The sequence below is a fragment of the Mustela putorius genome, unplaced genomic scaffold (assembly GCF_011764305.1).
Source record: "Mustela putorius furo isolate JIRA1106 unplaced genomic scaffold, ASM1176430v1.1 tig00000135_pilon_pilon_pilon, whole genome shotgun sequence".
In the NCBI taxonomy this organism is placed as follows: domain Eukaryota; kingdom Metazoa; phylum Chordata; class Mammalia; order Carnivora; family Mustelidae; genus Mustela; species Mustela putorius.
Window position 1 is genome coordinate 3,024,117 of NW_025421292.1, and position 13,728 is coordinate 3,037,844.

The following is a 13,728-nucleotide window of genomic DNA, read 5'->3' on the forward strand; positions in this document are numbered from 1 at the left end:
ATTATGTAACAAAATAAAATTTTGACAAGTAAAAAAATAGAAAACTGAAAAAATGCGCAAAATATAACTCACACATATCAATTTTTTAAAAGCCGAAGATATCAAAAAGTAAGGACATTTATAGGTATTAAAACTATGTAGAACAACATCTGGGAAGGTACACAGGAAACTGACAGTAGATACCATCTCTCACAGAGACACAAAACCTAGACTTACAAAAAAACCTATCTTTCACTGAGAAAACTTCAGTACTATTTGAATAATTATGTTGTTCATAATAATGATTATTTTTTAATGTATGTACAAGATTCAGCAATAAAACTGTAAAATGAATTTTCATAACTGATCCCTGCTACAACGCAGCTAAACCTCGAAAACAGCATGCTCAGGAAAAGAAGCCAGCCACAAGGGCTACATGCTGCACATTTACAGTTACATACAATATCCAGAAAATGCAAATTCAGGAGAGACAGACAGCAGAATGGTGGTTGCCTGGTTGCGGGGGAGGGAACTGACCACAAACTGGCATAAACCTTACTGGAGGGGTGCCGGGTGGCATAAACCTTACTGGAGGGTTGCCTGGTGGCTCAATCGGTTAAGGGAACAACTCTTGATTTCTGCTCAGGTCAGGATCTCAGAGTTGTGAAATCAAGCCCCACCTAGGCCTCTGAGCTGGGAGTGGAGCCTGCTGAAGATTCTCACTCTCCCTCCTGGCCTCTAGCATGCTCCCCATCAAAAACAAACAAACAATAAAAGTAAAATACTGTTCTTCCAGTGAGAAAAAAAAGATTGGGGGGAAAAAAAACCAAGACAAGGGTGCTTGGGTCCCTCAGTTGTTAAGTGTCTGCCTTTGGCTCAGGTCATGATCCCAGGGTCCTGGGATAGAGCCCAACATCCAGCTCCCGGCTCTCACCCCCACTGCTTGTGTTCCCTCTCTCACTCTTTCTTTTTTCTGTCAATTAATTAATTAATTATTAAAGGGACAAAAAATTAATGACTCTGAAATCAGGATGACGGGTACACAGGGTTCATTATACTTTTTGTTTTTTAAGATTTTATTTATTCATTTGACAGAGATCACAAGTAGGCAGAGATACAGGCAGAGAGAGAGAGAGGAGGAAGAAGGCTCCCTGCTGAGCAGAGAGTAGGATGTGGGGCTCATCCCAGGACCACATAACCTGAGCTGAAGGCAGAGGCTTTAACCCACTGAGCCACCCAGGCACCCCTCGTTATACTTTTTCTTTTTCAAAATAAAAATATAAGTCTTTTAATAAAATAGCCAATGCAAACACATAATACTTAAGATTTCACTAAGCAATCAAAGAAATGCAAACTAAAACATGTAATGCCTTTTATCTATCAGATAAATCTATACAGCAAAAAAAAAAAATTATCATTCCCAGAAAGCAAGCTTTCTAATGTGTAACTGTTCAGATTATTAATTGTTACATACTTCATGAAGGCAGTCTGTCAATGTTCAAAAACCTTCAAAAGGGCGTTTCTTTGAGCTGGCAATTCCACTTCTAAGAATTTCTCCAATATAAACATATAAGCTATACATCACAATTTCTTAAAACATTAATAGAGAAGGAAATAATTAGGCAAGCAGACACACATTTGTAATAGTGAAAAACAACAACAACAAAATAAATAAATGGCTTAACTAAGTTACAAAGTAAGTAATGGAATACTAGCAGCCATGAAAAACAGACATAGCAAAATATCTACGCTCAGTGAAAAAGCAGGCTGTAAAGCATTACGTCTTATATTTTAACTTAAAAATACATCATACATATATATATTGATATATCCATTTATGTGAACACAAACTGACAACTGAGTAGTATTACAAGTGGCTTTATTTCTTTATTGTCTTTCCTCAACATTTCTGAATTTGCTGGTTTTCTGTATTCAGTATTACTACTTTAACAGTCAGGAAAAAAATTTTCCTTTCCAAAAAAGCTCACTTTCTGAGCAGCAAAAAAAAAAAAAAAAAAAAAAAAATGGATAAAGGGCATGTTCAGCCAATTCATAAAAGAAATACAAATGCACATTTAGGACATAAAAGTACTCATTAGAAATGACAAAATATTAATTAAAACAAGTCACTTTTTTTAATCTACAAAACTGAAAAAAATTCTTTTGATTGTAATATGCTGCATTGATGAAGTATTAAAGGAACAGTTACTCACACAGTAGTGGTGGAAATACAAATTAGTCTGACCTTTACGAGAGAGACAATTTGGCAATTAAATATTAAGAGCATTAAAAGCCATGTTTATCTTTAGCCCAGCAATCTAATTCTAGGAAAAAATTCTAAGGAAATAATTAAGGATATAAGCAAAGATTTACCTACAGGGATATTCTGAGTTTATAGTGATAAAAAATTAAAAGCAACACTGATAGCCAACAAAAAAGGTTTATTAAATTATTCTATATCCATGTAACGGAATACTATGAAGCCTTTAAAAGTTCAGAATTGTATTAAAAATATAATAGTCATATTTTAAGTGAAAGCAGATTATAAGTAGTGTGTGTAGTAGTTAAAGAGTATCCACCAAAACTCACACAAACCCAGAACCCCAGAAAGTGATCTTATTTGGAAATAGTCTTTGCAGATCCAATTAGTTCAGAAGATGTCAGATTAGGCTGGGCCAGAAATCCAACCGACTGGTGTCCTCCTGGGGAGACACACGCACAAGGAAGAAGGCCATGTGACTACTGAGGCAGAGATTGGAGTAAAGAGCTACAAGCCTAGGCACCCCAAGAAATGCCACTGGAAGCTAAGAGGTAAGGGAGGGTTCTTCTCTAGAAACCATCGGAGGGAGCACAGCCCCACTGATGGCCTGACTTCAACTTCTAGCCTCCAGAACTGTAAGAGAACAACTTTTTGTTCGAAACCAACCAGTTTGTGATAATTTGTTATGGCAGCCCTAGCAACCCACATGGTGTATAAAACACAGCAATGAGGAGCACAGGTTCTGGTTCCAAACTGCTTACGTGTGAATCCTATTTCTACCACTTATTATCCATGTAATCTTAAGCAAGTTATTTAACCTTACTGAGCCTCTTTTCCTTTTCTGTAAAATGAGGATAACAGTATTTATTTCCTAAAATGATTGTGAACATTAAATTACAGAGTAAACAATCACTTGAAACAGTACCTAGAATACAGCAAATACTTCATTTTTGTAAAGCAAACAGGTACACATATTACAGTATGTATTACAAAAACACAGATGAAAAGATTTAAATTATTTACCTCTGGCTCCTGTGAGTGTGGCTTATTTTTGTTTTCTTTTTGTTGACTGGCACTTTCTAGCTGATCTACAATGATTTATGTCATAATAAAACTTTATGTCATTATAAAATAGTTTTTATTTTTAAATTTTAAAAAATGTAAAGGTAGCTGATTCCCAGTTGTAGGCCAGTGATTTCTATTCTCCCAAAGCCTATTATCAAAGTACTTTTTTTTTAATTAAAAAGCAAAATTTACTTTAGAAAACGAAAGCTGGGGTGCCTGGGTGACTCAGTCAGTTAAGCACCTGCCTTCAGCTCAGGTCATGATCTCGGGGCCCTGGGATGGAGCCCCACATCAGGCTCCCTGCTCAACGGGGAGTCTGCTTCTCCCTCTCTCTCTCTGCCTGCTGCTCCCTACCCTCTTTCTCCATCAAATAAATAAAATCTTAAAAAAAGAAAAGCTGACCAGAAAGTATTTTAGAAGGACACTGTATCATTCAATCAATTGAGTAGTATGCTCTTGCTCCACAATAGGTTGTGAATCACTGACCTCAAGCACAAGAATACAAGTGTGAACCCCTGGAAACACTCACAGAGCCAAGGCTTATACATAAGAAAACACAACTGTTCTTTTTTTTTTAAGATTTTTTATGTACTTATTTGACAGAGAGAAAGGGCACAAGGAGGGGAAGTGGCAGGCAGAAGGGCAGGGAGAAGCAGGCTTCCGGCTGAGCAGGGAGCCTGATGCAGGGCTCAATCCCAGGATGCTAGGATCATTACCTGAGCAAAAGGCAGATGCTTAACTGGCTGAGTCACCAGAGGCGCCACAACTGTTCATTTTTTAAAGTGAGTCTTTTAAAATCTAGTACACAGTAAATTCAGTGGGGCTAAGTTCCATATTTGGAATAAACTGCTCTCCTCCCAAGATATATACTAACTTTGACAAATCATTAGAAAACCACTCGCAAAATCAATTACCCTTACAAGTTAAAAGTGTATTAGTTTCATCTGCACAAGGTGATTTTATAATAAGAATTAAACCTTTTCCATGAGTTTCAGTCGTGTTTGGGGTCCCTAAAAAGTTTAACTCATAAAATATGTTCCCTGACAATTATTTCACAAGCAAATTCAGATGAATTCACTAGTTAACACATTTTGCTCTTAACACAGCAAAACAAAGTTTTAATAATTACATGTAATTAATGGATGAGAAGACTCTCAATACAGTTGCTCAATACAGTGAAGGAATTCTATGGTATTTGAAGAGATCAAATCTACCACTGCACTTTTAGAAAACTACATACCTATTTGATGATCCTCTCCAAGTATCTTGACAACTAACTCAGTACAAGGGCTGTGGTATCCACTATACCAGATAGGAAGAACAATTATTCAAATTACAACACCGTTAAAAAATATACACATGCACGCACAAAGAAAATTCTCTAAGTATATGTGCACATACATATGGGTGCAAAATTCTATAGGCACGAAAATTTTCTAAAAGGTACAGAAGAAATACCTCCCACCTCAGCCTGGGGTTGGCTTCTCCTGCTCCCTCTGCCTCTCCCCTCACTGTGCATGTACTCTCTCTCACTCTCTGTCTCAAATAAATAAATAAAATCTTAAAAAAAAAAAGAAAAAAGATATGCCAGAAAGTTAGAGGCAGATAAATCAGATAAATCAGAACCAATCTTTAGAGGGTCCAGAATGTCAAGCTAAACTCTCTATTCTTTATTATTCTTAAAAACCTTTATTGTTAAAGGTTTTTAAGAAAAAAATGGCCCAGATCAAAGCTGTGATTTTAGAAAGATTAATCTGGTAGTGGTAAGTCCACAAAATGGGCTGGAAGGGAGACAGCCTGGTATAGAAAGCCAATTTAGAGAGTATTCCTGTTAAGGTGGAAGCAAGGGGAATGGAGAAAAGAGCTGCGAAGTACACAGTAGAGTGGAAACGAATGGGTTTTGGCAAATGATTTGAGGTGTCCAGGAACAAGAGAGCATTGGACAGAATTCAGTTCAAGCCTAACGTCTAGGAGACTAATGGAGCTATTAAAAGAAAAGAAAAAGAAAGAAAAGCTGGCTGGTAAGATGAGGAAAAGGACAGACAGACCTTTTAAAAACACAATTAGTTTTGGGTGCCAATAAAACATCCATAATACTTTCCCCCATCAGAAAACCTTGCACAGGGGCGCCTGGGTAGCTAAATGTATTAAAGCCTCTGCCTTCAGCTCAGGTCATGATCCCAGGATCCTGGGATCGAGCCCCACTTCGGGCTCTTTGCTTGGCAGGGAGCCTGCTTCCACCTCTCTCTCTGCCTGCCTCTCTGACTACTTGTGATTGCTGTCTGTCAAATAAATAAATAAAATTTTAAAAAAAAAGAAAGAAAGAAAACCTTGCACACTTTTCTGGTCTAATTTTTACATTTAGCCAAAGATAGTATTTAATACAAGTAAAGGAAATAATGCAGAGTCAATGAGAAGCCAGTTCCAGGGCATCTGACATGATCAAAATTAAGCTACACAGGATTAAGTTGGACTCCTACCTCACACCCCGTACAAAAATTAACTCAAAATGAGTCAGTGACCAAAATATAAGAAGTGAAACTGTAAAACTCTCAGAAGAAAACACAGAAGAATCTTCACAACCTTGGATTAGCAATGGATTATTAGATATAATGCAAAAGGCATAAGCAACAACAAAAAAATTAGATAAACTGGACCACATCAAAATAAAACTGTGCACTGAAGGAAATCATCAAGAAAAATGAAAAGATATGGGATGCCTGGGTGGCTCAGTTGGTTAAGCAGCTGCCTTCGGCTCAGGTCATGATCCCGGCGTCCTGGGATCGAGTCCCATATCGGGCTCCTTGCTCCGCAGGGAGCCTGCGTCTCCGTCTGACTCTGCCTTCCACTCTGTCTGCCTGTGCTCGCTCTCACTCGCTCTCTCTGACAAATAAATAAAATCTTAAAAAAAAAAAAAAAAAAAAAAAAAAAAAAAAAAAGAAAAATGAAAAGATAATCTACAGAATGGGAGGTAATATTTGCAAATCACATATAAGGATCTAGTATCCAGAATATATAAAGAACTCTTACAACTGAAGGAAAAGAAAGGACAAACAATCCAACTAAAAAAAAAGCAAAGGACTTGAATAAACACTCTCCAAGAAGGTATACAAATGCCTAAAAAGCTTATTAAAAGACATTCAATATCATTAGTAATTAGAAAAATATAAATCAAAATCATAATGAGGTACCACTTCATAGGTGTAAGAATGGCTATAATTTTTAAAAAGGAAAATAACAATGGTTGGCAAGGGAAAGAGAAATTGGGACAGAGACCTTTGTTCATTGTTAGGGGGGATTATCAAATAATTCAACCACCATGGAAAATAGTTTGATGGTTCCTCAAAAAGTTAAACATAGAATTACTGTATAATCCAGCTACTCAACTCCTAGGTATATAACCAAAAGAAGTAAAAACAGGTACTCAGATACATGCACATGCATCTTCATAGCAGCACTCTTCACAATAGCCAGAAGTTGGAAATGGGTTGGCTCTCTGTCAACTGATGAATGGATAAATTGTGGTATGAACATCCACTGAAATACTATTTAGCCATAAAAAGGACTGAAGTACTGATACATGCTATACGACATGGATGAACCTTGAAAAACACTAGACACAAAAGGACTAATACTGTATGACTCCCTTCATATGAAATATCAGGAATAGGAACATGCATAGGGAAGAATTCAGACTGGCGGTTGTCAGGGCAAAGGGGAGAAAATGGACCTGGGTGGCTGCCAGGGCTTGGGTTTCCAAGGAATGATGAGCAACTGCTTTAACAGGTGTAGGGTTTCCTTTTGAGGTGATGAAAATGTTTCACTGGACATAGGTGGCAGCTACCAGACTGTGAATACATTAAATGCCACTGAATTGTTCACTTCATCATGGTTTCATTTTATGTTTCACTGATTTCATCTCAATTTTTAAAAAACCAACAATATTCCAAACAAAAGTAAAATAAGCTCTACGTCTTGTCATTCCTGATTCCATTTGTCACATTCTAGCCAAGCCAAGATCCTAGATGGCTCTGCTCCACTTGTTCTTTCCTGGTTTCACTCAGGAAACATCCTCTACCTACAATACACTGCCTTTCCATCAATTCAAATCCCCTAATTATTTCAAAACTTCTAAGAATACAACTTGCCCAGAGCAGTCATTCAATCTTCGTGAATCATTGGTTCTATTTGATTCAGTCCATCCCTACTTGTTCTGAAATTTTATTCAGTTAATTTAGTATTGCTAATTGAATGTTTCCTCATTATCCCCAAACTTATCTCTGATCATTTCAGACACGTTCTTCTCCTTTTAGAGCACAAATTGTAATAGTGGCTGTCTTCTTTTTGCATTACACTGCCTGCTAAGGCTCTAGCCAAAATACATTGATTTAAATACTGTCTGGTTGGTAGTTTTTGCTGTTATGTGCTACACAAACTTTCTGTGGAAGCAGTAGGAAGATAAGAGATGGTGAAGAAACCACCTCCATCCACCCTCATTGTAACAGAGACAAGTCCCCCAGCAACACTGTCTGTAAAGCACAACAATGTACTTTTTACTGCATTCCTTTTAAAACTAAAATGAATCTAGATGCTCTCTTTATAAACTTTTTTATATTATACCCAGAGTCTCAACTTGTATGTGCCACTCAGAAAGTTAAGAACAGGGTGGAAAAGAAGAACTCCAAACCAAGAACCCTCAACCTTCTTAAAAATGTCACAGAGCATGGGACACTAGGGTGGCCCAGTGGGTTGAGCAGCCATGTGCTCAGCAGAGAGTCTACTTGAGATTCTCTCTCTTCCCCTCCCTTTGCCCCTCCCCCCATGCTCTCCCTCTCCTTCCCCATCTTCCTCTCTCCCACTCTTGCCCTCTAAATCAATCAATCAAACATTTTTTTAAAAGTCAGAGAGTGCAAAACACTCTTGTCATTAAGTGTTATGCAATCCTTCCCTACCCTCCTCCCAGAACTGCTGCTTGGCACACATTATAGTCCAGAAACCCCATACTAATATCTTGGTTTATCTGTTATAAAGGGACTTGCCCTAGCCTCGTGCATATAAACCAGAGATTGGATCAGAAACTGATGTATCATGCAGGTGAAGAGAAATGGATTAAGATTAGGCTGTAGAGGTACCATGAAATAAGAGATACAACTTATTTTCACATCTAGATTCTGATTTTGCTTCATTGTGTCAAATATACCTTTATTTTATCTAGTCCGGTGCCTCTGACAATCTTGACAAAGTCAACAAGACATGACTGTATAAAAATGTTTTTCCCTAGTTACTTTTCTAGAAAACATCTGTTCCACCCACGATGGACACATGTAATGTTCCAAAAAATACACACTACTTCCTGAAGACACCTACAGGTAACTAGTATGTTGCAACACCACAACTGCAAAGTACCAGCCAAATGAACAGTCAACACTGGCTATATGCTAGTCAAAACTATTGTATTTATGCCTGTACCAAAAATAAGGCCAGTATTAATTCCGAAGTTAACGTCCTCTAAAAATCTAGAAGTATTAAAAAATAAAATAAAATCTAGGGGCATCTGGTTGGCTCAGCTGCTAGAGCATGCAATTCTCGATCCTGAGGTCTTAAGTTCAAGCCCTATGTTGGGCATGGAGCCTACTTTAACAATCAATCAAATCAAATCAAATTGAATCAAAATAAAATCTAAAAGTGTTATTTGCTTCTTGTCACAAATGCTAAAGAACAACTCACTTTAAAAACATGAGGCAAATGATTTTGAGGGCCAGAAGTGAACTTAAAATCTTATGTGACATCAACGGTACACTTAAAATTGGTTAAAATGGTTTTATGTTAAATTTTTAAAAAATCATATGGAAGTTCTCCTCTGAATCATGTTGGTTCTCCCTTAAAACAAAGCAACCTATTTAGCTACATTAAAGGATGAGAAACCACTAAACTGAATGTGCTTAAATTATAAATGGTTAAAAAGCTTCAGTGATTTGAATTAACAGAAACTTTCTGACCTCTTAAGGAAGGTGTTTATTAGTCTTCATCTCCAAGGAGGATATATGCAATGAAAAAGTTTTAAACTGTAATAAGAGAGATTTAGTTTTGACAAAATTCTAACTAGAAATGCAATAAAACACTATAATAAGGTATCACACAAATCTCTACCCTCAGGGATGCAACAATAAGTTATCTGGGAAGGATTATATGCAATTCTTCAAGAAAAACTGGAATGAACTAGAGAATCTCTTAAGCCAGCTTCCAGTTTCAGAACTCCAGGTTCTATATTCACAGCCTAGTAATGTCTCTGCAAGACATTCCACCTGCAGAAAGTTCTAGTAATCTACGAGTCATTTCAGCTGGCTGCAGATACTAGGTCTTTTCAGCACACCATTTATTCACTTTATGTACTCACTTAGGAACTGAAAATTGACTACTTTTGTTAAGAGGCAGTTCCATCAATCTCCAGCAGGATGGCTGCCTGCCAGCTCAGGTATAAACACTCCAAAAATGCTTAAACTGAAACATACTTCATCCCAAATTAAACAAATAGAAATATCTACATAATGTGCAACAAGCTAAAGACTTGAGGGAAAAATGTAGGGTAGATAATTTCAAGACCAAAACATTCAATTCAGTCAGTTCTTCAACAGCTTCTTAAAAAGTTGTCTGTTACTGACAACAAAAAATACTTTTGAAAATAAAAGCAACCAAAGTTTCAACCAAAGTTGAAAACTTTCCAACCCAAGTTTCATTTTAGAAAATTTATGGCCTTCATTTTAAAATAATGATTTTTAATTTACCACATTATTTTCTAACAGTTATCAAACAACTGAATGGTGATTATTTATTAAAACCCACAGCAGGCACTTACGAAGTCATAGTAAAGTTAATCATCTCAAATTCAACAGGTTAATCACAGCAATTTGAGATTTTTGCCAATCTGTATTAGGACAATCTCAACAGTTTACAAAATTGGACATTTAAATGACACTTAAAAACAGTACATTTCTATATATTAACACAAATGTTGTGACGAGCACACATGCATGACTGTATTTATTTTAACTAGATTTAACTAAACAAAAATTTAACAAGACAAAGTATAGCCAGGTCAAAATAGGAATCAAAATACAATACTGGAGCTAACTGCTTTCATTAGAAAGAAAAGAATAGCAAGCCTCACCCCCTTCAGTTCAAAAACAATTTTTCATTTTATAATCAAAAATAAAGAGTATGACTTCTATAGCCAAAAAATGAGGTACTATAGCTTAAAGCTGAGTTATCACTTAATTGCCTGGATTCCTAAGCAGTTACTAACTTCTAACTGCTTTAAAACCTGAACCCATCTTTTTTTTTTTTTTTTAAAGATTTTATTTATTTATTCAACAGAGAGAGAGATCACAAGTAGGCAGAGAGAGAGAGAGAGTGGAGGAAGCAGGCTCCCTGCTGAGCAGAGAGCCTGATGTGGGACTCGATCCCAGGACCCTGAGATCATGACCTGAGCCGAAGGCAGCGGCTTAACCCACTGAGCCACCCAGGCGCCCCTGAACCCATCTTTTAATGGCTCACTGCTTTGCTTAGAAATGTGTCACACCTTGATTTATACAAAGATGCCATCTCATTAGAATACATGCTGCTCTGTTAATAATTTTTCATTAAGAAATTCAAATAATGGTGCGCCTGGGTGGGTCAGTGGGTTGAAGCCTCTGCTTTCGGCTCAGGTCATGATCCCAGGGTCCTGGGATTGAGTCCCACATCCGGCTCTCTGCTCAGCAGGAAGCCTGCTTCCCCTTCTCTCTCTGCCTGCCTCTCTGCCTACTTGTGATCTCTGTCTGTCAAATAAATAAATAAAATCTTTAAAAAATTTTTCAAATAAAATTTCCATAATGCAACTATAATTTTTAAGTTTTTTTTTCTTATCCACACTGTGCCTCACCTTTCACAACACCTAAAAACAAACAATCTTAGATGCTCACCTTTCACAACACCTAAAAACAAACAATCTTAGATGTTAAACAAACACACCTCAAACATATAAAATTCAGTACACTGGTTCTGTAGCCATAATTATACTAATAAATACTGAGTCTAAAGAACTAAAAACATATAGGGGCAGGGTTTAAATTGTACGACTCACAAGGGGGTGGGGAGAAATAATGATCCTTCCTACCAAACTGGCAGCAACAATATGCCAAGTTTCCTATGCTAAACTAGTGTAAACAAGGAAGAAAAAGACCTGGGGGGTAGGAAGTAGGCAGGCAAGAGAACCCTCTTCAAGATACGGCTTTACTTCCAAATTTCACTAGTGTAATACCTGTTCTCAGTGTTTCCAATAACCCCTACCAAGGACTATTTAAACACCATAGGTTGGTCTTCTGAAAATTACTGTAGGCTGCAGTCCCTCTCTTAGATAATCCCAGATATAAAAGATAAGAAGTGGGGATCACAAATGCTTCTTCAATTATAAAGACTATCTCCTGCATTGAATGCCTCAAAAAGTTTTCTAAACATTTAGAAATTCAATTCTACTCTTGCTATAACAATGAAGTTTAAAAAGATAAAATAACAGGGCCTACCAATGATGCTCCAAAAAAAAAAAAATATCACACATCACCTTTGGCATGACCACAGCTACAGGTAAGATGATAAGATGAGCATCATTCCAGACAGGTCTAGAAGAGGAATGGGATAAAGACTAGGCTTACCGCCTCTTTTTTTCTGGCATTGCCTGAGGCATTCAGTGGACATGGAATAAAGGGGAAACTGGTTGTATAAGTGATGCCAAGAGAAACAAGATTCCACATGTCAAGGGACTGAATGCCCAAACACTGAGAGCAAAGGGCACTCATCCCCCCTGGCTTTCTGACAAACGAAAAATGAGTTGTTTCACCTGAAATCCTTTCAAAGGAAGTCTAATGGTCTCTATCACTCACCCTAAGTGAACTCAACCACCCTCCTAAGAGAACAAGGAGAAGCCCTGCTTATCAAAATAGCAAGCGCTACACATACAAAGCCAAGAAACACTCCTTTAGTCTAAGTGCCATGGTCTTCTGCCCCAATTCTACAAGGAGACTCCAAGCCAAAAAAAAAAACTTGGTTCCCAGCCTAAGCCAAGTTCTCCATTTTCCCAAACATCCCAGACAACCGAGCTTTACTTCAGCTAAGCCCTTCTCCATTCTGGCCTTCTGGAGTCCAGGGCTCCAGGGCCCTCAGAAAGTTCCCTCCTTCAAGATAATGTCCTTTCCTTCACTGTTCCTAAGGGTTTTCCAGACCCTGCCGCAGGTCTAGCACTCCCCGGTCCTCCGTTAGTGGATCCCACTCCTGCCTGGCACTACTCTTCGGAAAGTCATCTCTCTTACCGTACTCACTTGTCCTCCCCCATAATATTTTTTTTTCCTTTTCCCTATTTGTCCTCGAATGAACACACACACACACACACACACACACAATCTCCCAGGTCCTAATTCCCCAGTCTCTCCCGTGCCCCCAGGTTCTTCCATAACACCTAATTCTCTCCCAGAGTGCCCCCTCATCCCTGTTTTCCTCAACCCTAACTCCATACCCCAAGCTTTTTTCCCACCTCCCAAATTCAGATTTCCTGTGTTGTTTTACTCCTAACCAACACCGCAACCTCTTGCTCCCAGGTCTACCCCTATGCCTGGATACTCAAGTCTTTCCCCTCTTTCCACGTTCCTCGGCCCCCAATTCTCTGCGGAACCTCAGGAGCCCCTCCCCAGTCTCCCTTCCGCCCCTCCTGCACTCCGTGGCCCCCCATTCCCCTCGTACGTCCTCTCTAGCCTTACTCAGCTCCCAAATTTCTCCCATGTCCTGGAGGCTCCCCCACACGCCCTCCACGACCGGAGAAGGGGGAGCCCCTGAGTGTCCGCCCGGCCCGCCCTGCCGCCGCGCTCGGGTGTCCCTTCCCTTTCCCCGCGGGCCCCAGCGCTGGCGCGGCGGGGCCGGCTCACCAGTTGGTCATGTCCAGGAAGAAGGCGCAGCCGGCAGGGTTGAGCTGGAAGCCGAGCAGCCGCTGGAACTCGGAGATGAGCACGTCCTTGTCGGTGGTGCCCAAGCAGCTGAACTTCTGCATTAGCTCGGGGTCCAGGTCTACGTCCATGCCCTCCATGGCTGGGGCCGAACACCCGCTTCTCCGCCTCCTCAAAACCGAGCCGCCGCCGCGCCGCCGGGCCCGGGGACCGGGAGGGGGCCCGCTGCTAGCTGGCGCCGCGACCCCACTCCTTTGAGGTAGGCCCCGGGCCTCTCACCGCCTCATAGGGATAAACTCACTCAGCCACTCACTCACTCTCGCTCCCCCCCCTCCCACCCCCCCCAGCGCCGCCGCCTCCGCCGCCGCCGCCTCTAGCTTCGCCGCCGCCTCCGCCTCCTCCCGCGCCGCGCCCACTGCGCAAGCGCCGCCCGCCTGTACCCCGCCCCTTCCT

General features: G+C 39.6%; 1 protein-coding gene across 2 annotated transcripts in view; it reads right to left on the reverse strand.

Moving 5' to 3' along the window:
• The window catches only part of ILRUN (inflammation and lipid regulator with UBA-like and NBR1-like domains), a 93,813-nt gene extending 80,187 nt beyond the window's left edge, over window positions 1-13,626 (reverse strand). The window contains exon 1 of one of the 2 annotated variants that reach the window (XM_045074729.1): window positions 13,258-13,626. In XM_045074729.1, coding sequence (XP_044930664.1) covers window positions 13,258-13,415 — 158 coding nt within the window. In that variant the 5' untranslated portion in view covers window positions 13,416-13,626. The remainder of the gene's footprint in view (window positions 1-13,257) is intronic. The other variant, XM_045074728.1, reaches the window with a different exon arrangement.
• Window positions 13,627-13,728: the final 102 nt, after the last annotated feature.